At 57.2% G+C, this 24,627-nt stretch overlaps 1 protein-coding gene across 4 annotated transcripts in view; it reads left to right on the top strand.

Moving 5' to 3' along the window:
* The window catches only part of OTOF (otoferlin), a 210,340-nt gene extending 187,335 nt beyond the window's left edge, over positions 1–23,005 (top strand). For all 4 annotated transcript variants that reach the window (XM_075063563.1, XM_075063562.1, XM_075063561.1 and 1 more), the window contains exons 35-47: positions 207–341; positions 4,299–4,436; positions 11,123–11,250; positions 12,801–12,971; positions 14,110–14,270; positions 14,787–14,929; positions 15,624–15,712; positions 17,191–17,289; positions 19,928–20,169; positions 20,511–20,689; positions 21,922–22,022; positions 22,319–22,520; positions 22,927–23,005. In XM_075063563.1, coding sequence (XP_074919664.1) covers positions 207–341; positions 4,299–4,436; positions 11,123–11,250; positions 12,801–12,971; positions 14,110–14,270; positions 14,787–14,929; positions 15,624–15,712; positions 17,191–17,289; positions 19,928–20,169; positions 20,511–20,689; positions 21,922–22,022; positions 22,319–22,499 — 1,767 coding nt within the window. In that variant the 3' untranslated portion in view covers positions 22,500–22,520; positions 22,927–23,005. The remainder of the gene's footprint in view (positions 1–206; positions 342–4,298; positions 4,437–11,122; positions 11,251–12,800; positions 12,972–14,109; positions 14,271–14,786; positions 14,930–15,623; positions 15,713–17,190; positions 17,290–19,927; positions 20,170–20,510; positions 20,690–21,921; positions 22,023–22,318; positions 22,521–22,926) is intronic.
* Positions 23,006–24,627: the final 1,622 nt, after the last annotated feature.

The raw sequence follows: 24,627 nt of genomic DNA, 5'->3' as shown, positions 1-24,627 counted from the left end.
CTTGCAGTTCCCTAGGAAGATCAGGAGTCACCCCACACATTGTTGCTGTTGGCTGGGAATTACAAGCATTAGGTGCCCAATCCCTAATGGCATTTAATGGGAGTTCGGAGCCCACTGCCCTCGGGTGCTCTGGGCTCCCAGCCTGGGTTGCTGCTGTTGGCACAGGGAACGTGTGCGCTCCACGACTTTCCACTCCGCCTTCCTAGGTCTACAACAAAGAACTGGAAATGGAGTTCGACAGCTTTGCAGACTGGCTGCACACGTTCAGCCTCTTCCGGGGCAAGATCGGGGACAACGACGACACCACGACGGAGGAAGAGCGGACAGTGGGCCGGTTCAAGGTGAGTCAGGCCCAGCCGGGAAACCCCGCTGTGGGCAGGGAAATGGATCAGCTACAATAGAAATCAGTTCATGGGGAACCCAACTGAACCCTGCTCCAGCACCTTCAACCCTGCTCCCTTCGGGTGTTAGCCCGTTAGAGCGAGTAAGCTCTCCTGGGCTGAGACAGATCAGCACACGGATGGGAGACCTCCAGCGGATCTATCAGCAAGACTGTTATGGGCTAAGAACTGCTTCTGGAGAGTGCAGGGGTGGAACCATGTGGCCTGGCTGGCCCTGCCCACCGTGCGGTAACCCCCCCATCCCTTGGTCACAACCTGCCCCAGTCAGTCAGCGCCTCTTTAATTCCTGCAGTATCCACATGGGCTGGCCGCCACATAGAGCCAGTGCCCAGACCCACAGTGTATCCCTCAGCAAATCCTTCCCTTCCCCAGGCTTCCCAGATTACAGGCCAGTCCTGTGACTCCTCCACTGGCCTCTTCTCGACTCAGACAGGTAGCCCTGTTGGCGCCAATGGGGCTATTGGCTTATGCAAATACTCACTCCAGCGAGGAAGGGCTTATGAGATTGGTCCCTGTGACAATGCGGTTCTGGCGGGACCCAACTGAGAGTGCCAGTTCAGGACAATTTGCTCCGACAGGGCAGTTACCGCCTTAGGCTGGGGTTTTTCCACCTCTAAGGCAAACCAAACCAGCCAGACAAAGAGGACTTTGGTCTCATTCCACTGGCTTAACCACAAGTCACATAAGCAATTTCCTTAGACACTCCAGTTTCCCAGTATCACCACCAGTGCCACTTGTCCTGGGGATGAATGGTTATGAAAACCAACACCCCAGTAAAAGGAAGGAGTTCTCAATCGAGCACCCAAAAGGATTCAAGCCCCAGAACTCAGGTCATATACCATACATGCTTACCCTCACAAATGCACGCTGTTGCGGCAATGGCCTTTAAAGCTAAAATCTAAAGGTTATTTCATAAAAGGAAGAGAATAGAGAGAGAAGCTTAGAATTGGGTTAATGGAATCAGTACATCACAGTAATGGAGCAAAGTTCTTGGTCAGGTGCTTGGAGTTAGCAGTGATGGAAATAACTAAACAGGTTTCAAATCATCTCTGGAGTAGCATACCGCCGCTGGGAGGGTCATCAGTTCCGTTTGTTCAGAGCTTCAGTTTGTAAAAGAAATCTCTCGCAAAGATGTAAAGAAAGCAGGCTGAAGAGCAAAGATGGAGATGAGCATCAGCCTTATATAGGTTTTTTCACCAAGGTGTAAGAACCTATTTGTCCTTAACTCGTGGAAAATTAAATAGAAAAGGAGTCTGGAGTCACATGTGGGGCAAGTCCCGCAGCCTTTTGCTGAGTTACATGGCGGTATGCTGTCCGTGTCTTCAATGGGTCAGTGTATAGCTGATGGTCCTGGTTTAATGGGCCATCAATGCAGGCTAGGCAGGCTGACCTACTTTAGGATGACTCCCAAAGCACACGCACAATTGAATTCACACAGTACAGAACCATATTCATCTTCAAACTACAAAATGAACACATGCATACAGAGATACGGCTAATAATCATACCACGACCAAAGGCGTCTAGACCATATTATTTGCCTCTTACACATAAGGTTTTATGTGCACTACAGGACTTTGGGGTTGCACATGTTCTATGTACGTCCCCACAGCCACACTTATAACCAAGTCATAGACTCCCTACAGTGGTCTTTGGGTATGTAATTTCACATGGAGGTTGAAGCACCAGCCGCGTACAAGCAGGGGCTGGCTAGGAAAACAGGTTTCCACCTGCTCAAATTGTCTAAGATTGGGAAGTGCGGGGGGGGGTGGGCGACTCTTGTTCATCCCCTTGGATGATATATATCAAGATAATTTTTTACTTACTGCGAACCAAAGTCTGACAAAAACATGCGTCTGGCCAATGGAAAGGTTTGTTTTCTGATAAATGTTCAAAATGTTGCATTTTGATTTGGCCCTTTGACCACATTTTTGTTAAAATCTAAAGTCAATTTTGATACAAAAACATCACACAACGGTTTTGTGTCGGGCAAATGATTGAAATGAGACCATTCTGCTGGAAAACGATTCCACAAAATGCTTTCCAACTCAGATTCCAAGTGCAATTGTCTAAAGAAGTTGTACATAGCAGAGTTGGGTTACTTCCAGTCAGAAGAATACTGGCTGGCAGTTGCCGTCAGCCCTGTCTCCGTTATGATTATCAGGGACATGGAAAAGTCGTCTGCTATATGTGGGTTTGTCCTTCCTGAATTATCTGGGGGGGCCCATCAGTTAAATGTCCTCTCCCATTCCATGGTTTAGGTTCATGGGAGCTGCTCAGTTTGCCCACATTCACAGACCTCCAAACTCCACTACCTAACAGATGCTGAGATTCAGTCTTTATTAACCGGACGGGGCAAATCTTATTTGACAATGGAGGCGCACATTGGGTATCCAATGTATGGAGGGCAGGGATAGCTCGGAGGCTGTGGCTTGGTCCCTCTACCTTTCCGCATACTGACCCCCTCCTTGGTCTTCTTTCGACACAATTGATCTGATTGGTTTCCTAGCTGGTATCTTTGTCGTGCCCCATCCAACCACCCCTTCTCCCTGTCCCTGTACCTCGTGCCATGAACCGCACCTACCCCCTGACTGCACCTTCAGCCTGCCCATCCAAACCCCACTCTCCTTTCCTGATGGGCTCTCTCCCAGTGACCTTCCTGCCCCATCCCAACCACCCCTTCTCCTCTGTCCTGACGGCTCCACCAGTGCTCCGCGATCCAAGCCTCCTCCTTGCCTGACTGCCCCCATTCAACCCCCGGCCTCCGCCCTGACTGCTCCTGACCCGTATGCAAGCCCGTGACATCAACTCTCAGCTGACCACACCCTGCACTCCCTTCCTCTATCCAACCCCCCTTGCTCCCTGCCTCCCTGACTGTGCTGCCTGGAGCACTGCTGACTGGCGGTGGTACAGTCACGCCACCCACACAGGCAGCCGTGTCACCTGGCCGGAGCCAGCCGCACCACCACACAGCACAGAGCACCGGGTCAGGCTGCGGCTCTGCAGCTGCGCTGCCCGGCAAAAGCTCACAGCCCCACCGCCCAGAGCATTGCACCTGCAGTGGAGTGAGCTGAGGCTGTGGGGGAGGGGGAACTGCAGGGGAGGGGCCAGGGGCAGCCTCCTGGGGCAGGAGCTCAGGGGCCAGGCAGGAGGGTCCCACAGGCCGGATGTGGCCCACAGGCCATCATTTACCCACCTCTGATCTACACTTAAAAGTCACGTTGACATAGCTACCTTGTTCAAGGGTGTGAAAAAAGCACACCCTGACGTATGTTGCTGTGCCAGCCTAGCCCCCCAGAATAAACGCAGCCAGGTCAATGAAAGAGGCTTAGATAGTCCAGCCATCCTGCAGACTTCATTCACTGAGAGTTCATTTTCCTCATTCAGATTCCATAAAACAGAGAGACTTGCAAGTTTGGTGAAGCTTCAAAATCTGACCTACCTAGCTAGAGGCAGGCTATTGGCCGGATTTTCAGTGGTTCGATGTATCAGCCACTCCCACAGCCCTAGGGCGACCAGACAGCAAGTTTAAAAAATCGGGACAGGGGGTGGGGAGTAATAGGATCCTATATAAGAAAAAGACCCAAAATCAGGATTGTCCTCATAAAATCGGGACATGTGGTCACCCTGCGCGGCCTTCACCCCTGGCCAGTCAGACTGTGGACTGTTTTCACAGGACTCACCAAAACGTTGCTGCATCCTTGATGCTATTTTCTCATTCAATCTCTGAACCCACCTCACCTTAACTCAGAGGTGTGATGGCTGGAGCCGAGGGCGCAGTGACTCTGGGTTTACCCTAGTATAATGGCGATCAGGATGTGTCCCATAGGGGTGCTTGGTCCTCAGGCTGAGCCCTACTGTGGAATCCCGCTCGGGATGTGTTTTTCCTTGCACCAGGGTTCCATGTGTGTTTACAAAGTGCCGCTTCCCGACGACATCACCAAGGAGGCAGGATACGACCCCAACTTCGGCATGTTCCAGGGGATTCCAAGCAATGACCCCATCAACGTGCTGGTCCGAGTGTACATCGTGAGGGTGAGTGTAACCTGCCGGACAGCGTGAGCTACGTGGTCCATTTCAGGGATGTGTTAAAATCAATGGGCTTAAACTCTTCAGGGAAGGGCGAGTGGGCAAGAGGGGAGGAGGAGCGTTGCTCTATGTCAAAAACGGCATTCCCTGTTTCCAAGCCACTGCCAACACGTATGAAGATGAGTTTGAATGCTTACAGATCAATGTCCTAACAGATAGATTACAGGATGAGGCACGAGTTGGTGTCTGCTACAAACCACCACTTCGCACTCGGGAACAGGACGACAGCTCATTAAGCACCTATCTCTAAAGCAGTGGTTCTAAGGCCGTGGGTTGAGAACTGCTGCTCTAAAGTTTAGGTAAAAAAGCTGTGTCATCACACGGAACTTCGATTTCAGTGACACATGCTGGAGGTGTCATGCTGCCAGTGCTAAAACATCCTCGGAGTTTTTTAAGAGTATAAATGATAATTTCCTAACTCGAAAAGCGTTTCCACCAATATGAGGGAATTCTATCTTAGACCTTATCCTAAACAAATAAAGAGGAACTGACCATAGAACTGAAAATTAAGGGTAAGTACAAGTGATCATGATTTGATCATAGTTTTAATGTGCAAATAGAATAAAGTCCAAACCAGTGACATATACGCTTGATGCTTTGAAAGGACCAGTTTCACAACACTGAAAAAAATGAGCCAAATCAGCCAGGAGAAAGAATTAAATCAGACAAATGTGAGTGATCTTTGGAAATTGTTTAAAAACACTTCACTAGATACCCAAAAAGCTACAATTCCACAGTCAATGAAGAAGGTTGTGCTGGTTAAAGAAACCAACCTGGTTACAGGGTAAATGTAGACAGCTATAACAAATGGAAAAAATGGGAAGTTGATGATAATGAATATAAATTGTACACCTCTACCCCGATATAACGTTGTCTTCAGGAGCCAAAAAATCTTACCGCATTATGGGTGAAACCACCTTATATTGAACTTGCTTTGCTCCACCAGAGTGTGCAGCCCCACTCCCCCAGTGCACTGCTTCACCGCGTTATATCCAAATTTGTGTTATATCAGGTTGTGCTATATTGGGCAATTGTAGACAATTGATAAGGGAAGCAAAAGGACACATGGTGAATTCTATGGCCAGCAGAGTTAAGAACAATAAGAAGGATTTTTTGAAGTATATTAAGAACAAAAAGAATCTCAACAATGGTACAGGTCCATTACTAGATTTAAAAGGTAGAATTACTAATTACTAATAATGCAGAAAAGGCAGACATTTTCCATAAATATTTCTGTTCTGTATTTGGGAAAAAACAGATGATGTAGTCCAGGGGTGGGCAAACATTTTGGCCTGAGGGCCATATTGGGGTTCCAAAACTGTATGGAGGGCCAGGTAGGGAAGGCTGTCCCTGCAAACAGCCTGGTTCCCGCCCCCTATCTGGCCCCTCCCACTTCCCACCCCCTGAATGACTCAGAATCTCCAACCCATCCAACCCTGCCCTGCTCCTTGTCCCCTAACCACCCCCTCCTGGGACCCCTGCCCCAACTGCCCCCCTGGGATACCAACACCCCCTATCCAACCCCTCCTGCTCCCTGTCCCGTGACTGCCCTGACCACTATGCACACCCCTGCCCGCTGACAGGCCCCCCAGGACCCCACCCCCTATCCAAGCCCCCCTGCTCCTTGTCCCTTGACTGCCCCCTCCCAGGACACCCAGCCTCTAACTGGTCCCCTGGGACCACACTCCTTATTGATCCCCCCCACAAGCCCCCTTCCAAATGTGTCCCTGCGAACGCGGCCAGAGGACTCAGGAGGAGCAGGGGCAGCCGCACAGCTGGAGAGAAGTGATGGTTTCCCCTTCAAAGCACAGCTGCTGTCCGGCCGGGTGCGCGGCTGCCTGGTGCTCCTCCCGAGTCCTCCACCCGCGCTCCCCGTGCTCCCAGCACCCGCACCACCCACCTGCTCCCTGGAGGCTGCAGGTGAGCCTCCCTCCCTGCTCTCCTGCCTAGCGCACCCCCACGGCACGGTGAGGTGAGGATGTGGGGGAGGGGGGACAGCTGGGGAGGAGCTGGGAGCTGGCCTCCCCGGCTGGGAGCTCAGGGGCCAGGCAGGATGGTCCCGTGGGCAGGATGTGGCCCATGGGCTGTAGTTTGCCCATGTCTGATGTAGCCATATCATGTAATACTCTTTCCATTCCACTAGTATCTCTGGAGGATGTTAAAGAGCAGCTTCGAAAGTTAGACAATTTTTAAACAGCAGGTCCAAATAACTTGACTCCAAGAGCACAGGCACTGACCTTTAATGGCGTCGGTGGGTGCTGACTCCCCTTCTGCCCCTGGCCCTGCCCCAACTCCACCCCTGCCTGCCTCCTCCCACCACCATTCCAACCCCTTCCCCAAAGTCTCAGCCCCAACTCCACCTCCTCACTGCCCCTATTTGAATCCTTCCCCAAATCCCTGCCCCGGCCCTGCTTCTTCCCCTGACGGCACTTCATTCCCTCTCCTCCCCGCTCCCTCCCAGAGCTTATTTCAACTGTTTGGTGGTGGCAAGTGCTGGGAGTGGGGACGCCCTGGGAGTGGGGACGCAGTGCGCTCAGGGGAGGAAGCAGAGGGGGTGGAGGAGGTGAGGTGAGGTGGGGAGGGGCAGGGAGCTTAGCTGCCAGTGGGTGCAGAGCACCCACTAATTTTGCTCTGGAGCTGGAGCACTCACAGAATTGGCGCCTATGTCCAAGAGTTTTAAAAGAGTTGGCTGAGGAATGCGCTAGGCCATTAATGTTGATTTTCAATAACTCTTGGAGCACTGGGGAAGTTCCAGATGACTGGGAGAAAGCGAATGTTGTACCAGTTTTTTAAAAGGGTAAATGAGATGAACTAGGTAGTTATAGGCCAGTCAGCCTGACATCGATCCCAGGCAAGATAATGGAACAGCTGGATATGGGACTTGATTAATAAAGAACTAAAGGAGGGTAATGTAATTAATGCCAATCACCATGGTTTTATAGAAAATAGATCATAGAATCATAGAATATCAATGTTGGAAGGGACCTCAGGAGATCATCTAGTCGAATCCCTTGCTCAAAGCAGGAACAATCCCCAACTAAATCATCCCAGCGAAGGCTTTGTCAAGCCTGACCTTAAAAACCCCTAGGGAGGAGATTCCACGCGCCCCCCAAAGGTAACCCATTCCAGAGCTTCATCACCTCCTAGTGAAATAGTGTTTCCGAATATCCCCCTAGACCTCCCCCACTGCAACTTGAGACCATTACTCCTTGTTCTGTCATCTGCCACCACTGAGAACAGCTGAGCTCCGTTCCCTTTGAACTCCTGTCAGGTAGTTATAAGGCTATCAAATCCGCCCCCGGCACTCTTCTTGCAGATGATAAGTCCAGTTCCTGACCTCTCCCAGTAGTAACACGTGCTCCAGCCCCCTATCATTGTTCGTGCCCTCAGATTACTCTTCTCAAATTTGTTCCCACAATCCTTTCTGTAGTGGGGGTCCGAAACTGGGACACAGTACTCCTAGATTGACCTCACCGTTGTTGAACCAGAGGGGAATAACAACTTCTCCCACAATCTGCTGGCCCAATGCTCCTGCTAATTACTTGCGCAATTGCCATTGCTTTCTCCTGGCAACAGGCCACTGCTGACTCATATCCAGCTTCCTCCATTGTACATCCCCGGTCCGTTCTCTCAAGAACTTGACAACATGAAATGGCTGTACTGGCGGTCAGACCAAAGGTCCATCTAGCCCAGTATCCTGTCTGTGCCACTGTGCGGAATGCCAGGTGCCCCGAGGGAATGAACAGAACAGGCAATGATTGAATGATCCATCCCCTGCCGTCCAGTCCCAGCATTGGCGATCAGAGGCTTTGGACACCCAGAGCAGTGGGCTGTATATGTTTTGATGAGATGACTAGTTTGGTTGAGAGAGGTAATAGTGTTGATGTAACAACGTTGGACTCGGTAGCACAGGAATTTTGATTAGAAACTAGGCCGTATACAACATTTAATGGATAAAAACGGTGACTGATAAGACTCAAATGTAACTGCAAATGGGGAATCATCATGGAGCGGGTGTGTTTCTAGTGGGTCCATGTGACAATGCCCACGGTTGGTGGGACCTCACCACCACTGCCCTTAACATGAGGCAGCTTGTCTGTGAATCAGCTCCCTGAATCCACCAGCCTCTGGCAACACAAGCCCTGCCCTCTAGCCTCTGCAGGTCTCGCTGTCTCTGTGCACCACGCCAAGTCCGGTCCACTCTGAGCGTCCCAGTCATGTCCAGCACCCTCTCACTGACACTCACAGACTAGCAGGGCTGCCCTTCCCAAAGGAATAGGCCAGGCCGCTTGAACGTTTCAGCTCAGCCAGCGTTCTGCTGAACACACAGCTCTGAGATCTATTGATAGTGACACAGAATAAGTTATTACCAAAGACTAGAGATTTGGAGACAGTGAGATGTGGATGTTGGAAACAAAGTGTTACATAGCAAATAAAGCACAACACACTTTCCAGAGACTAAACTTAACTACCGGTTAACCTCCTGTCTAATAAAGTTTCTCTCACCCAAAGTCCCCTGCAGCCACAGGTTGGCTGAGATCTGTTTTTCGTGAATGTAAACATACTGTCCATTCCTTCCTTGGTGCGAGGATGAGGGCAGGGTAATCTGTGCCTCCTCAGTTACCCTCAGATTCCACTGTTGTTCCTCACAGACAGGATAGCCGCCTGTGGCTTGTTTTTCCTGTATGCTGCTTTCCTCGTTGCCATCGCATCTCTTCGGTAACAGTTGACTGTGTATGTAAAATGGGCATCCACGGGTGCTAGCTCATGCTGCTTAATCTACATCACGACAGAGAAATGCACATTTCTTACTTCCTGTCTTATGGAAAACCTGTTCTTCGTCCTTGCTGGTGACTAATACCTTGATGCAGACTTTAATTATTTCCAGTATATATTCAATTCCTTACTATCTTCTGTACACATCTATAACTGATGAAGAGGACAGGTCGCTTGGTAAGCTGGGCACAAACAATAAGCATTTTAATACAGCTAAAGGTAAATGTATCCATCTAGAAACAAGAATGAGGCTGTACTTACAGGATGAAAGCAGTGCTCGGAAAGGATTGGGGGAGGGGATGGAAACAGCTGAAGCTGAGATCCCAGTGTGACCAGGAGCCAGAGCTAAGTATCAGAGGGGTAGCCGTGTTAGTCTGGATCTGTAAAAGCAGCAAAGAGTCCTGTGGCACCTTATAGACTAACAGACGTATTGGAGCATGAGCTTTCATGGGTGAATACCCACTTTGTCAGATGCAACATGAAAGCTCATGCTCCAATACGTCTGTTAGTCTATAAGGTGCCACAGGACTCTTTGCTGCTAAAAGAGCTAATGTGATCCTGGGATGTATAAACAGGGGAATCTCAAGCAGGAGCAGAGAGGTTATTTTTTCTCAGTATGTGGCACTGGTGCGGCTGCCGCTGGAATCTCATGTCCAGTTTTGTACCCTCAGTTCAAGAAGGATGTTGATACGTGAGAGAGAGTTCAGAGAAGATCCATGAGAATGATTAAAGGATTAGAAAACCTGCCTGATAGTGATAGACTCAAAGAGCTTCAGACACGGGGAACAAATATTTGACAATGGGCTCTTCAGTATAGCAGAGAAAGGTCTAACAGGGTCCAATGGCTGAGAGTTGAAGCTAGACAAATTGACTGGAATGAAGATGTACATTTTTAACATGGCAAATAATTAACCATTGGAACAGTTTCCCAGAGGCCGTGGTGGATTCACAACGCTTACCATTTTTAAATCAAGACCGAATGTTTTTCTAAAAGCTCTGCTCTAGTTCAAACAGGACTTGTTTCACGGAAGGTCTGTGCTGTTCAGATGATCACTTTGGCCCCTTCTACCCTTGGGATCTACGAATCGATGAGAACATGGGGCCATATTGTGAGGGGAAAGAGTCAGAGGAGAGCGAGAGGTTACAAAGAAGAGGAGGGTGGGCATGAGGGAGCGCAGGAGATGAGATGGGATGGGCTCACTGGGGCACATGGAGGTGTTATAGGAGGAGAGTGGATGAGAAATTTCTGCATCTGTTCCAGGAGAAGAAGGCAAGAGTTGTAGGAGAACCTAGGGGTCAACCGATGAAATGAATAGGCAGCTGATTTAAACCAAACAGAGGGAAGTATTTCTTCACACAGTGCACAGTCAGCCAGTGGAACTCCTTGCCAAGAGATGTTGTGAAGGCCAAAAGTATCACTGGGTTAAAAAAAGATGAGTTAGACACAACAAATCCTGCCTCTTGTTAGACTAGATGACCCTTGCGGTCCCTTCTAACCCTCTGGTTCTATGATTCTAAGAATGAGATAAGTCCCTGGAGGACAGGTCCAATGGCTATTAGCCAAGATGGTCGGGGGATGCAACCCTATGCTCTGGGTGTCCCTAGCCTCTGATGGCCAGAGAGAGAATACTGGGCTAGATGGACCATTGGGATGACCCAGCTACGTTCTTCCGACGGGCAGAGGGAAGTCATGTAGCAGTTTGTCAGTTTTCTCTTGGAAGAAATGGAGGGAGGGGAGGTTTGAACAGCACAAGACTTGCAGCCACCCTACATAAAGTGAACACATGGCTGATGTGGGCCACGTGTGCCCAGGGCAGCCCCGAGGGGACATCGTGTGTCTTGTGTCTTCCTCACAGGCCACCGACCTGCACCCAGCCGACATCAATGGGAAAGCCGATCCCTATATCGCCATCAAGCTGGGCAAGACAGACATCAAAGACAAGGAGAACTACATCTCCAAGCAGCTCAACCCTATCTTCGGGAAGTAAGGCACTGCGGCGTTATTGTGGTGGCCACAGCTGAGATTGCTGGGCAAGGGCTAGTTCGGATGCAGAGTGGGAGACAGGCCCTGCCCTGAAACGAGCAAATGGGGTCAGGAAGAAAGCCCAGGACTCCTGAGCACTAGCCCAGTGCTCCAGGCACTGGCCCATCCTGCCGGCTTGTCTCCAGTCCTGGCCAGTGCCTTCAGAGGGAGGCAGAGAACCGGGTCCTGGCAACCAGGGAGGCTGGAGTATAAAGTCTAGGGTAGGAGAGGAGCAGGAACGCAGAAGTGCTGAGCGGGTGGCTGCTGTTGGCCGCCCAGGGGACACTGAGGGATGGTAGATTTCTGGTCATGCGGCAAGGAGCCAGTGGAGATCAAGGCCCTGTTGTGCTCAGTGCTAGCCAGATCCAAAGCGAGACAGTCCCTTTGCCAAGGAGCTTGTGATCGAAACAGAGCAGCGGGACAAACATAGGCTTGGCGTCCCCATTTCATCCAGCGCCGGGTTTATGGTGCCGGGCCCATACTCAGAAGGGGCACCAGTGCCCAGACTATGTCCCCACCCCCATTCAGCCTCACCCCCCCACACTCGCTCCTCTCCTCCCCTCCTCACCCCCCGCTTGCTCTTCTCTGTTCACTGATTGCTCCTGTCTGCCCCCTCTATGCCTCGCCCCCCACTCACTCCTCTCCATCCCTTCCCCCCACACTGCTCACTCCTCTCTGTCCCGTCCCCATGCAAATGGTAGGTGGAGCCTGGGGGGAAGAAGCTGAGTGGGGGCAGGGCCTCAGGGCAGAATGTGGGTGGAGCAGGGGCGGGGCTTCGGGGCAGAGTGCAGACAGAGTGGGGGCGGGCCTCAGGGCAGAATGTGGGTGGGAGCAGAGGGTGGGGCTTCGGGGCAGAGTGCGAGTGGGGGCGGGGTCTCAGGGCAGAATGTGGGTGGAGCAGGGGGGGGCTTCGGGGCAGAGTGCAGACAGAGTGGGGGCGGGGCCCTCAGGGCAGAATGTGGGTGGAGCAGGGGTGGGGCTTCGGGCAGAGTGCAGAGGGGGGGCGGGGTCTCAGGGCAGAATGTGGGTGGAGCGGGGTGGGGCTTCGGGGCAGAGTGCAGAGTGGGGCGGGGCCTCAGGGCGAATGTGGGTGGAGCAAGGGGGGGGCTTCGGGGATGGCAGAAGTGGGGCGGGTCCTCAGGCAAAATGTGGGTGGAGCAGGGGTGGGGCTTCGGGGCAGAGTGCAGACAGAGTGGGGGCGGGGCCTCAGGGCAGAATGTGGGTGGAGCAGGGGCGGGGCTTCGGGGTGGAGTGCAGAGTGGGGGCGGGGTCTCAGGGCAGAATGTGGGTGGAGCAGGGGCGGGGCTTCAGGGCAGAGTGCAGACAGAGTGGGGGCGGGGCCTCAGGGCAGAATGTAGGCAGAGCAGGGGTGGGGCCTCGGGGTGGAGTGTGGGGCAAAGCCTTGGGGCAGAGCCGGCTGCGAGGTGAGCCAGGGCCATTGGCAAGGGTGGGGCCTGCACCGAGGCCCAGGCATAAATGCTCTTTCGTTCTCTCTCCTCCCCGTTCCCCAGGTCGTTCGATATTGAGGCCACCTTCCCCATGGAGTCCATGCTGATGGTGGCCGTGTACGACTGGGACCTGGTGGGTTCTGACGACCTGATCGGGGAGACCAAGATCGACCTGGAGAACAGATACTACAGCAAGCACCGGGCCACCTGCGGCATCTCACAGACCTACTCCACGTATGGAAACACCTCCCACCTCGGGCCCTGCCACCCCAGTGCCTTGACAGCGTGGGGATGAAACTGCCCCTGGGATGAGTGCCAGCCCCGGGTCTATCCCGCCCCCCAGCCCAGCAGGGCACGTGGAAACGCACGGTGTGCTACTTACCACCAGGCCTGTCTGCTCCTGAGTGGGGCACCCCACGTGGAATAGCAGGAAAGCAGGGCAGGATCAAGGGCATCAGCAGAGGGTGCATAGGCACTCCACGAGGGAACACGTAAGGCCAGGACTGAGGAGCAGGGCAACCCAGAGGGGGGGCAAGTGGGGCAATTTGCCACAGGCCCCGGGCCCTGCAAGGGCCCCCATGAGAGTTTTTTGGGGCCCCTGGAGCAGGGTCCTTCACTCGCTCCGGGGGCTCCAGAAAACTCTCGTGGGGCCTGGGCTCCCGGAGCTTCTTCCACTCCAGGTCTTTGGCAGCAATTCAGCGATGGGGAGGTCCTTCCGCTGCAGGACCCGCCACCAAAGTGCCCTGAAGACCTGCTGCAGGGGATTCTTGTGCCCTAGGACCCACCGCTGAAGACCCCAGGCCCCCTGAATCCTCTGGGCGGCCCTGCTGAGGGGCATTGGCAGAGCTTGCTGGGGAAGCCCAGGACTGGGGCAGCGGGGGTCTGTGGGTCAGGATTGGGGGGCACCAGCAGAGCTGTAGCGGGCGGGGAAGCCCAGGACTTGGATATCAAGGGGCTGTGGGTCGGGATTGGGGGGCATTGGCAGAGCTGTAGGGGGCGGGGGAAGCCCAGGACTTGGATATCAAGGGGCTGTGGGTCGGGATTTGGGGGCACCGGCAGAGCTGTGTATGAGGAGCCCAAGGCAGGGACCACAAGGGGCTGCAGGTCAGGACTGAGGGGCACCAGCAGAGCTATGTGTGGGGAACCAAGGGCAGGGACCGCAAGGGCTGCGGTTCGGCATTGAGGGGCACCGGCAGATCCATGTGTGGGGCGCTCAGGGCTGGGAGAGCGGGGGACATTTGCACAGTCCCTTCCCGTATGATTCCCTGTTCCTTCCAGCCCCAGGGGAGCGGGGCCGGCCCCTTCTCCCTGGGCGAGTCGGAAGAGGTGAGATCTGCAGAGGCTCTCCCTGACCCCAGCCCTCTGTTCACAGCCACGGCTACAACACGTGGCGGGACCCCGGGAAGCCCACGCAGATTCTCGCCAAGCTGTGCAGAGAGGGCAAAGTGGATGGGCCCCACTACGGCCCCGGAGGGCGGGTGAAAGTCGCCAACCGGGTCTTCACCGGCCCCAGGGAGATGGAGGATGAAAACGGTAATGGGGCAGAGGATGCGGCACTCCCTCAGCTGGGTGGGAGGGCTGGGCTGGATGGCTGCATTGCTCCCTCCACTCCTGCTGCCCGTCAGCCAGCTTGAACTGGTTATGTGGAAAGTAGCTGCAGCATCTGATCTGGGGCAGCCCGACCCTTCCAGTGCTGTGGGGTTTCTCTGCAGCTAACCCCCCCTGGTCCTTGCAGACGCCTGCACACACCTCCCCTGCTCTGAGCAACCCCACAGGTCAGGCAAGGAGCGTGCCAGCGAATTGAGCACCTGCTTTGCAATGGAGAGACGAGGGTGGGGGTCAGCCTGGCCTGGCCGGGCAGGGGGCACTGGGAGAAGCCTGACCCAAAGCCCCCTGAACTCAGTGGACTCCTCCTGACTTTGCTGGGCTTGGGTCACGCCCAAGAGGTGAGACAGCCCACGCTCTGTGCCCCTGCATTCTCCTGCCTCGGGCTGGCTGTGGGGAGCACGGCCCGGCTAGCCTGGCTCAGCGCTCGCTCTGTGCACGCAGGTCAGAAGAAGCAGACGGATGAACACCTGGCCCTGGCGGTGCTGCGCCACTGGGAGGAGATCCCTCGGGTGGGCTGCAAGCTCGTCCCGGAGCATGTGGAGACGCGGCCGCTGCTGAATCCCGACAAGCCCGGCATCGAACAGGTACCGCACGCCCTCCTGGCATCGGGGTCGCTGGCTCGGTGCCGGGGGGTGGGGGCAGAGAGGTGAACAAAGCACCCCCTCTCGCCCTCAGGGAATGCCAGACCTGCTGAGCCGCATGGGTTCCCATGTGCAAGGCAGATCTAAGCCCATATGGACCAGCCCCATCCTCTCCCTCAGCTGGACAATCCTGCAGGTGGAACTCTTCCCACAAAAAATCACCCCTGGGGGGCAATAGTAGCAATTATCTCTGCCTCCCAGGCCCCAGCACTGTCTGATTAGTTCCCCCCACCCTTTCCATACCTCCCCAAGCCGCTGTTCCCTTGTGCTCCCCAAGCCCACAGCTGTGCGGCTCTGGCTGCTTTCCTCACCCCCAGACCCTGTTCTCTACCCTCATGCGCTTGTTTCCCCTCCAGCTCTACCCTGCAACCCCATCCCATGGCCGCACCTCTCCCTGCCCTTCCCACCGAACCCCATGTCCCCTCGGTACCTTGTCTTTTGCCTCTCATCTACTCCCTGGGCAGGTGACACTCGGAGGGGAGGGTGCAGGGAGTGCAGCTGAGCCCCTAAGCTGGCAAAGATCTCTGCGAATACGGCCTGCCATGCCTGGTGCTGCAAGGTGGGAGGGGAAGGATCCCAGGAAAGGGAGGGGAGGAGACAGCAGGGGGAAGCTAACTGGGTCTCCCCAACATTGCAGGGCCGGCTGGAGATGTGGGTGGACATGTTCCCCATGGATATGCCGGCACCTGGCCCTGCCATCGACATCTCTCCCAGGAAGCCGAAGAGGTAACGAACCGAGTGGTCGCCTGGGGCCAGCCCACGCCCCTTCCTCATGCTGCCACGTGAGGAGCGATCCCTCCAGCCAATGCTCCTGGCCCCTTGATTTGAGAGGTGGCTGGGAATCAGGATGTGACATCTTCCGTCTCCTGCTCCCGCCGGCTGCCCACAGGGAAGCAGTGTGTGAGGCCCCAACCAGGCATCAAGGAGGAGTTAGCGCCTGCAGGGCCTTGAGCTTCCATGGCCAGAGAGATAAGGGCCTGATCCGAAGCCCAGTGGAATCAGTGAGGCTCCTTCCACTGGCACTGGGCCTGGTCTAGCAGGGGAGCAGGAGAGCTCAGGACCAGGGCGTGAGCCAGCCGCAGAAGGGGGACAGAGAGTCTGGGCAGGGAGGGAGATGAAGGAACTGGTGCTGAGCAGCAGCCCTTGAACCGGTGCTGGGCCCTTCTCACCGTGGCTGGGGCAGGGAAGCAGGTTCAACAGCGTCCAGCACCAAAGCACCTTCCGCCCGCCCACCACCGGGAAAGCTGAGCCAGGGCCCTGCCGTCTGTTCCCGATCGCATCTAGTGGTCAGGGCCAGACCTGAGTGATGTGAAACACCCAGCAAAGCCCCCGCCCTCTCTGTGCACGCGTGTGAGTGTGAATGTGCCCAGCCTGCACGTGAGACAGAGCCATGCCCCGCCAGCCCTGTCCATCAGTGACGAGGCTGCAGCCCTGGGGGCATTGCAGCCCAGGTGTGATGCGTATTATCATCAGCTGCTGTGAGTCAGCATCCCTGGCAGGGAACCATTGCAAGGAACCACCTCAGGTCACGCCTGCTGGAGCCCTAAACTGTATTAATGGTGAATCTGTTACTCAGCAGCATGCTAGGGGCCTCGGCTGGGCCCCTGCCCAAATGAGCCTCCAGGAGAGGGGGCTCCCTAGGTATGAAACCCACAGCGCGACATAGGGGACATGGGCTCTGGCTCCTCCCAGCTCCCCGGACCCCAGCTGGGCCAGGTGGCAGGGCTCTGCTGGAACATCTGGGCTGCCACGATGCTGATCTGAGCATGGAGGGGAAATTCTACTCCCATTGGCCCCTGGTGCAGCCCTAGGGACTTCACCTGAACTCTGCGGAGGTGTATTTTGTGGGCCCAGGTACCAGCGGCTGCTGCTGCAGCAACAGGCTGCCCTGCTCCAGCCCCCGAGCTGGGAGCAAGCTGACCAAGCCTGGGAGTGGGCTGCCTGCCCAGGTCCCCTGGCCGGTGTCTGGCAGGACATCAGACTAGCGCATCCTAATGGCTCCTTCTGGTCTGAAACATCTGCAAGGCCCAGGACCAGGCTGCCATGAAGTTCACAGCTGAGCCCTCCTCGTGGGCCTGCACCGTGGCTCCCCTCAGGAGAGGGGTCCTGTCCCGGGGAGCCGATCCCAGCGCCCCACCAGCTCTGTGCCGTTCTGCCCTGGATTTCCCTGCCCGCCTCGCATCACCTCCTTGTCTCCCTTCCAGATATGAGCTTAGAGTGATAGTGTGGAACACAGATGAGGTAATCCTGGAGGACGATGATTTCTTCACTGGGGAGAAATCCAGTGACATTTTTGTCAGGGGGTAGGTACAGCGCGGCACCGGCGCCTCGCTCCGGGATCCCACTGGCGCTTGGTCTGGGGGCCATGGGGGTGAATAACAGACATTCTGCTTCTTTGTTTTGCCTCTGTGTGTGTCTCCCCTCCCACCCCCCCTTGCTGTGTCTGCTCCGCGCCTGGTGTGGGCTGTCCCTGTGTTCCCGCCCCGCCGGCCGCTAGCTGTGAGCTGCGGGTGGTGATCTGGAACACCGACGAGGTGTGGCTGGAGGACAATGCTTTCATGACAGGAGAGAAGATGTCTGACATCTATGTCAGGGGGTAACGGACGAGGCCTTGCGCCCGGCCCCCTTCCCTGTGGGCTGTGCAGAGGGACACACGCACCCACTCAACCTGTCCTGAGTGTCACCAGCGTTCCTTGCTGCCCCACCCAAAGCCAGAGCGTGGGGATCTGGGGGGATCAGCCAGGCCTGGCCCAATACGTCTGGCCCCGGGCTCCTCCCAAGCCCATTCAACTCCAGCTCCGAGTTAACTCCAGTTCCACACGCCAATGGGTTCCTTGTCATGACAAGTCCCAGCAGCCAGGGGTGAATTTGGTGTCCATGGCCCCGTTAGTTCTCCTCCCAACGCCGCTTGGTGCCAGCGCTGAGCCAGGACTCGTCTGGTGCCCAGCTAGTGTCGTTCATTCCCCTTCCGGGGCCCGATGAGGCACTGTTAATTCCTGGTCTGATGCCCAGTGAATTCAGTGGCTGGTTAGTTCCGCGTCTGGCACCCAGTTGCCGTTACACGGTGAGCAGCTGCTGAGAGCTGCTCTCAGCCACTCGGCGGGCACTCCCCGTGCTCAGTGCGGGCACTCCCTGTGCTCAGCGTGGGCACTCCCTGTGCTCTGGGGGCACCCGTGCACTCAGCGTGGGCACTCCCTGTGCTCCATGGGCACTCCCTGCGCTCTGTGGGCACCTCTGCGCTCAGTATGGGCACTCCCCATGCTCCGTGGTCACCCCTGCGCTCAGCGTGGGCACTCCCTGCGCTCCGTGGTCACTCCCTGTGCTCAGCATGGGCACTCCCTGTGCTCCATGGGTTTTTCCCTGCGCTCAGCGTGGGCACTCCCTGCTCAGCGTGGGCACTCCCTGCATGCCCCCCCCCCCCCCGCTGAGCCTGCTGCATGAGGCTGGGCTTTCATGCCATTACTCTGCAGGGAGGGGTCCCTGGGATAATGGGGACATGTGGTATTAGGCAGGGGAGTGGGGGTTGGGTACAGATTTTGCAAGGGCTGCTGATGGGTGCAGGGCAGAAGGGGCAGCTTGGGTCACTGAGAAGTTTTGGGGGTTTGTAGTGAATAATCAGTTGAGATGCTGAGGCCAAAAGACCTAACACACTCCTGGGCTGCACCACTGGGGGATCTGGAGTAGGCGCCGAGAGGTTATTTTGTGTCTGTCTTTGGCACCGATGCAGCCACTGCTGGAATCCGGTGCCCAGTTCTGGTGGAGTCGCCGTTCAGGAACGGTGTTGATACATCGGAGAGGGGTCAGAGAAGAACCATGAGAATGATTAAAGGATTAGACAGTGATAGACTCATGGAGCTCAATCTATTTAGCTTACCCGGGCGAAGGTGAAGGGCTGACTTGATTCCAGCCGATACCCGGGCAGCACAGATTTAATCGTGGGCTGTTCAGTCCAGCAAGGAAAGGGCTAACAGGAGCCAATGGCTGGAAGCTAAAGCTGGGCAAATTCAGACAGGAACTAAGGTGTCATTTGTCAGTAATGAGGGTAATTAACCCCTGGGACAATTGCCCAAGGCTTGGGGTGGAGGCGCCAGCACTGGCGATTTTTAAGTCAAGGTTGGATGTTTTTCTAGAGTCGCCGCAGCCAGACTTCCCGGGAAGTGCCCTGGCCTGTGTTATCCAGGAGGTCAGATGAGATGCTCACACTGGGCCCTATGAATCTGCAAACCTGCCCTCCCCACAGTCACCTGGTGCCCCCTGTGCCAAACAGGCAGGGCCCCAAAGCAAGTCGCTAACCACAACCTGCAGATCCTCAGAGATTCCCTGCAGGCGGAGTGACAGCGTCACATACCCCAGGGGGTCTCCGCTCCAAGGGGGCAGGGGTGCAGACGATGGTCGCACCAGTGTCCTCCAGTGCCTGGCTGTTGGGAGGTCCGTAGCAGGACGTCGCTGGAACAGGTCCCATCTTGCTGTTGAGGCTGTTCGCTGGCAGCGTTGCTGGAGGAACAAAGACGCGTGCGCGCGCGCAGACACACACACACACACACACACACACACTCTCTCTCTCTCTCTCTCTCTCTCTCTCTCTCTCTCGCGTAGTTTACATGTTCCCTTCCTCAATCCCATCCCCCTCCTCCTCGTTCCCCTTGGGCCACCCGGGTTCTCCCAGCCCTCCTAGGTGCGTGGCCCCTGCTGGCCCTTCCAGAGAGTCATTGGGCCCCTGCCCTTAGTGGTCACCTGTTGAGGTCTGCGCGATCTGCTCAAGCTCCCAGCCCATTGCTGCGGTCGTTGCTGCCCTGTTTTGTGTGTGTCTCTGGGCTGCATGCTGCAGCTGAGGGGCTGTCTTGGCAGCTCCTTGGCATGGGGGTGGGGGAGAGTGTCTGGTTGTCCTGTTGCTCCCCGTGACCAGCCCCGTCCCCCTGCCCGACTGACTGGTCCCTGCAGGTGGCTGAAGGGCCAGCAAGAGGACAAGCAGGACACGGACGTGCACTACCACTCGCTCACGGGTGAGGGCAACTTCAACTGGCGCTACATCTTCCCCTTCGACTACCTGATGGCGGAGGAGAAGATCGTCATCTCCAAGAAGGAGTCCATGTTCTCCTGGGACGAGACTGAGTACAAGATCCCGGCTCGCCTCACCCTGCAAGTCTGGGACGCCGACCACTTCTCTGCTGATGACTTCCTGGGTGCGTGGGTGAAGGGAGTGGGGGGACGGGGGGGTGATGCACTGCCAGGACTGGGCAGGAGGCTGCGGTGGGGCAGGGAGTGCTGTGCAGCACCAGGCTAGCATCGGGGATCCGTTCTGTGTGCTGTCTGCGGCTGGGCAGGCGAGGCTGGAGGGAGAGGGTGAGAGGCTAGAGAGAAGGGAGGCAGCCCCAGGCGAGAACCTGGTGGTCGGAAGCCACCAAAGAAGCTGATGATCTATCAGGACGGGAGATCCCCAGGAGCCTAGCGGAGAGGGAGAGCAGGGGACGAGAGGTCCAGGGGACCAGCTGGCACTGGGACGGCTGTTGTTTCTCCCTGGCAGGGGCCATCGAGCTGGACCTGAACCGCTTCCCACGCGGGGCCAAGACGGCGAAGCAGTGCAGCATGGACATGGTGACCAATGAGGGAGACCTGCCCCTGGTCTCCATCTTCAAGCAGAAGAGGGTGAAGGGCTGGTGGCCGTTTGTGGCCAGGAATGAGAACGACGAGCTGGAGCTCACGGTGAGGATGCCGGGGAGTGGGGCACTGCTGAATGCAGCACCGCAGTGTGAGCCTGGCCTCACTCACTACCAGGAAGGGCGCTGGCGGAGCTGGGGGTGTGGGGCCCGGGACCAGGCCAGCGGGGGGCTGCAGGTTGGGATTGAGGGGCACTGGCAGAGCTGGGCATGGGGGGGCCCAGGACCAGGTCAGCGGGGGGCTGCAGGTTGGGATTGAGGGGCGCTGGCGGAGCTGTGCGTGTGGGGCCTGGGACCAGGCCAGTGAGGGGGCTGCGGGTCGCGATTGAGGGGCGCTGGCAGAGCTGGGCATGGGGGGGGCCAGGACCAGGCCAGCGGGGGCCTATGGGTCGGGACTGAGGGGCACTGGCAGAGCTAGGGGTGGGGAGCCTGGGACCAGGCCAGCGGGGGACTGGGGGTCAGGATTGAGGGGCACTGGCAGAGCTGGGCATGGGGCGGGCAGGACCAGGTAAATGGGGGGGGGGCTGCGGGTTGAGACTGAGGGGCACCAGCAGAGCTGGGTGTGGGGAGGCCCAGGACCAGGCCAGCGGGGGGCTGCAGGTCGGGATTGAGGGGCACTCACAGAGCTGGGGATGGGGGGGTGGGGCAGGACCAGACCAGCGGGGGGAGGCTGCAGGTCAGGACTGAGGGGCACTGGCGGAGCTGGGGGTGGGGGGCCAGGACCAAGCCAACAGGGGGGCTGCGGGTCAGGACTGAGGGGAGCTGGGGGTGAGGGGCCAGGACCAGGCCAGCGCGAGACTGCAGGACAGAAGCGATGGGTGACTCATTCCCATCAGAGGTTGGGCTCCACAGGGCTGGAGAAGTTTGGCTCCTTGTCTGACCCAAGCGGCTCTCGGGGCTGGGTGCTCTGCCCAGCCGCGTGGCAGGTGCAGCCGGAGCAGCCGGTCCAGCTGTAGCCAGGAAGCGCAGAGCCCCGTGGAGCTGAGTGAGCAGAGGGAGCCCGACGCGCACTGCCTGGCCCTGGGCACGCCCCTGGCTCTGCTCTCTGGCACTGGTAGATCCTGGGAGCGGTGAGACTGTTTCTCAGGTGAGGGGGTTACGGTCACCCCCGCCAGCTCAGGTGATGTGTGCTGGGGGGCAGCTCTGCTGGGAGATTCGGCACCTTTCCAGCTGTAGGCCCCAGGAAGCCTTTCCAGGCTGCGCGATGATCCCCCGCCTCAGGGGAGTTCTCAGCCAGGGTTGTCCCGGGCCCCAGAGCGACTCTCTCTGCTCCCCCAGGGCAAGGTGGAGGCTGAGCTGCACCTGCTGACAGCAGAGGAGGCGGAGAAATCCCCCGCAGGGCTGGCCCGCAATGAGCCCGACCCACTGGAGAAACCCAAGTAAGTGATGGGGCAGTGAGGGGACTGACAAACATACGCCTGAGCCTGTGGGGTCCTGGGAGTGGAGGAGGCTGAGGATGTGGGGCAGGCAGTGGGGATGAAGGCTGGGTAGAGAGGGGGGTCAGGGGCATGGAGCTGATGCTACACGGCAGGGAGGGGGCTGGGCAGCTGGTGGGGGCACCCCATAATACGGGCTGTTTTCCCCCCATACACATCCAGTTCTCTGTCAACCTTTCTTTCCTGCCTTTCTTCACCTTCTCCCCGTCACTCCGGCTGCCCCCCTGCATCCCCCCCAGCCGTCCCGACACCAGCTTCATCTGGTTCCTGAACCCCCTGAAGTCCATCCGTTACTTCATCTGGCACACGTACCGCTGGCTCCTCCTGAAACTCCTCCTCCTCCTCCTTGTGCTCCTCCTGGTTGGCCTCTTCCTCTACTCCATGCCGGGCTACCTGGTCAAGAAGTTGCTGGGGGCCTGAGGCACCATCCCTTTGTTCATGGTACTTCCCACCCCGGACACCCGGGGCACATTTGCTGGCTGAGCTCACTGGAGGGGCCCGTGAAGGTGTTGGGTGCGCGGGAGGGGACTAAGGTGGGGCGTAGTTGGGCTGCCAGGGGCCCTGGCCAGTCCCATGGGTGACTCATTGGAGACTGGCCAGCGGGAGGCCGGCTGGGTCTCCCAGGGCTGACGAGCAGCTGGGCTAAGGCAAGGCGGGAGCAGTTGGGAATTTAGGGCACAGCCAAGGGAGAGGGGAACTAGCTCAGCCCGCGGCAGAGGGAGGCACAAAGACCTGGTGGCGGGGTGGGGAGAAGGTTCTTCCCCTGCACAGGGGCCTGGCTGTGTCTAATACTGCTAACCCGGGCCGTGTGGCTCTTCCCGCCCGCCTCCTGCTGCCCATTGGCCAGTCGCCCCGACACCTCCTTCATCTGGTTCCTCAACCCACTCAAGTCCATCAAGTACCTCATCTGTACCCGCTACAAGTGGCTCATCATTAAGATCGTGCTGGCGCTGCTGCTCCTCATCATGGTGGGACTTTTCCTCTACTCCATGCCTGGCTACATGGTCAAGAAGCTGTTGGGAGCGTGAGGCCGCCCGGGGCCGGGGCCACGTACCCGCTCGCCATGCGCAGCGGCCCGGCTGGGGCGGCGCTGGGATCATTCCCATCAGGGTTGGGCTCCACAGGGGGTGCGGGGATGGAGAAGTTTGGCTCCGGCTTGGGGGAAGAGCCCGCAGCTTCTCCTTGTTTGCGTTTCCTTCTGCGCGGCTCCCTTTGGTGCATTTCTCTCCTGAGGGCGGAGGGAACGACGTTGGGCCTGGGGTGCCGGGGTCCCTTAGCGCTTTCCCTGGGTGAATGCAGCTGCCCAGGTCAGCGAATACAGGACGGCCAAGCTGGCTCTAGGATTTCACTTCCCACAGCTAAGATCCTCTTAGCCGGGCCCAGTTCTGGCTCCCAGAGCCCCAGGAGGCCAGTCGCCCACGCTCACGGCTGGCCTGGCAAGGAGGGGGGATGTGAGGCTCTGGTTTGTTCCATGGCCAGCACCGCCCTGGGGAGCAGGTGCCAGGAAGAACGGGGGTGTTGCACCCTGAGAGGTCACATCAGAAGAGCCTGAGGAGAGGAACTGTGGGACTCTCCAGACAAGCAGCCCCCTCTGCTCAAGTCCCCCAGCCCACAATCCCATGCTGGCTCGGCGGCTGCCCATGACCAAAGCCCCCAGGCAGGGGTGACAGTCACCCCGGATGCGGTGGAGAAAGCAGCAGCAGAGCCGGGGAAACATGCCCAGGCTGTGAGGAGGCAGCTCTCCAGGCTGCCTGCCGTCATCGTGTTGGGTGGGCCGAGACCCAGCCTGGGCCCGTTTTCCATCCCCCTGACACCTCAGCCACTCCATGGGGGCTGCTGCACAGCTTGTGTGGGAACCCTTTGGTGCTGGCTGTAGGGCCACCCAGCATGTCCCTTTTCTAGCCCCGATGCCCAGTAAACGCACCGGGGCCTGTTGCCGCAGGGGAGCCTGGGAGGGTCCCTGCTGGCCCCAACCCCTGCTAATGCTTGGCCTGACGTGTTATAGCCGTTCCCTTCCCTCCGGGCCTGAGAGCCGTGTCTGGTGTTTGCTCATTTCTGGCCCTGGGTCTGAGTCCCTCGCTGCTGGGGACGAGAGCCACTAGCCCCGGGGCCACTTGGGGTGGCGGTGGGGGTAGGGGTGGGGAGCCTCTTTCATTTGTTTTTATGATGTTTGTGTTTTATCTGACAATAAAAAAGAGGAAAGAAAATGGAACCGTCCCAGTTGTGGGCCTGGTGTGGAGCTGGGAGCATCCCAGGGCCCCTGTCAAAGGTGCTGGCTGCCCTTTGGAGCGTGGCTTAGCCATTCACTGCATAGGCTGGGGGCGCGGGGGGGGGGGGGCCAGAAAGGTGCCCCCAAATTGCAGCACCACACCTGCACTGTGCATGAGTGAGGTGCAGGGCGGCAGTACACCCTAGCCAGGCGAGGCCTGGGAGGCTGTAGCCTACATCAGTCTCCTTCCCTGTGCCTAGATTGGTTGCTCCAGTGGCGCAGGGAAGGAGCCCTGCACAATGGTGCTGGTGGGACTCATGCCCCCCCACTCCAGTCATT

Source organism: Chelonoidis abingdonii, chromosome 3 (genome assembly GCF_003597395.2).
Source record: "Chelonoidis abingdonii isolate Lonesome George chromosome 3, CheloAbing_2.0, whole genome shotgun sequence".
Lineage (NCBI taxonomy): Eukaryota > Metazoa > Chordata > Testudines > Testudinidae > Chelonoidis > Chelonoidis abingdonii.
This window is presented reverse-complemented; position numbering and strand designations above follow the sequence as displayed.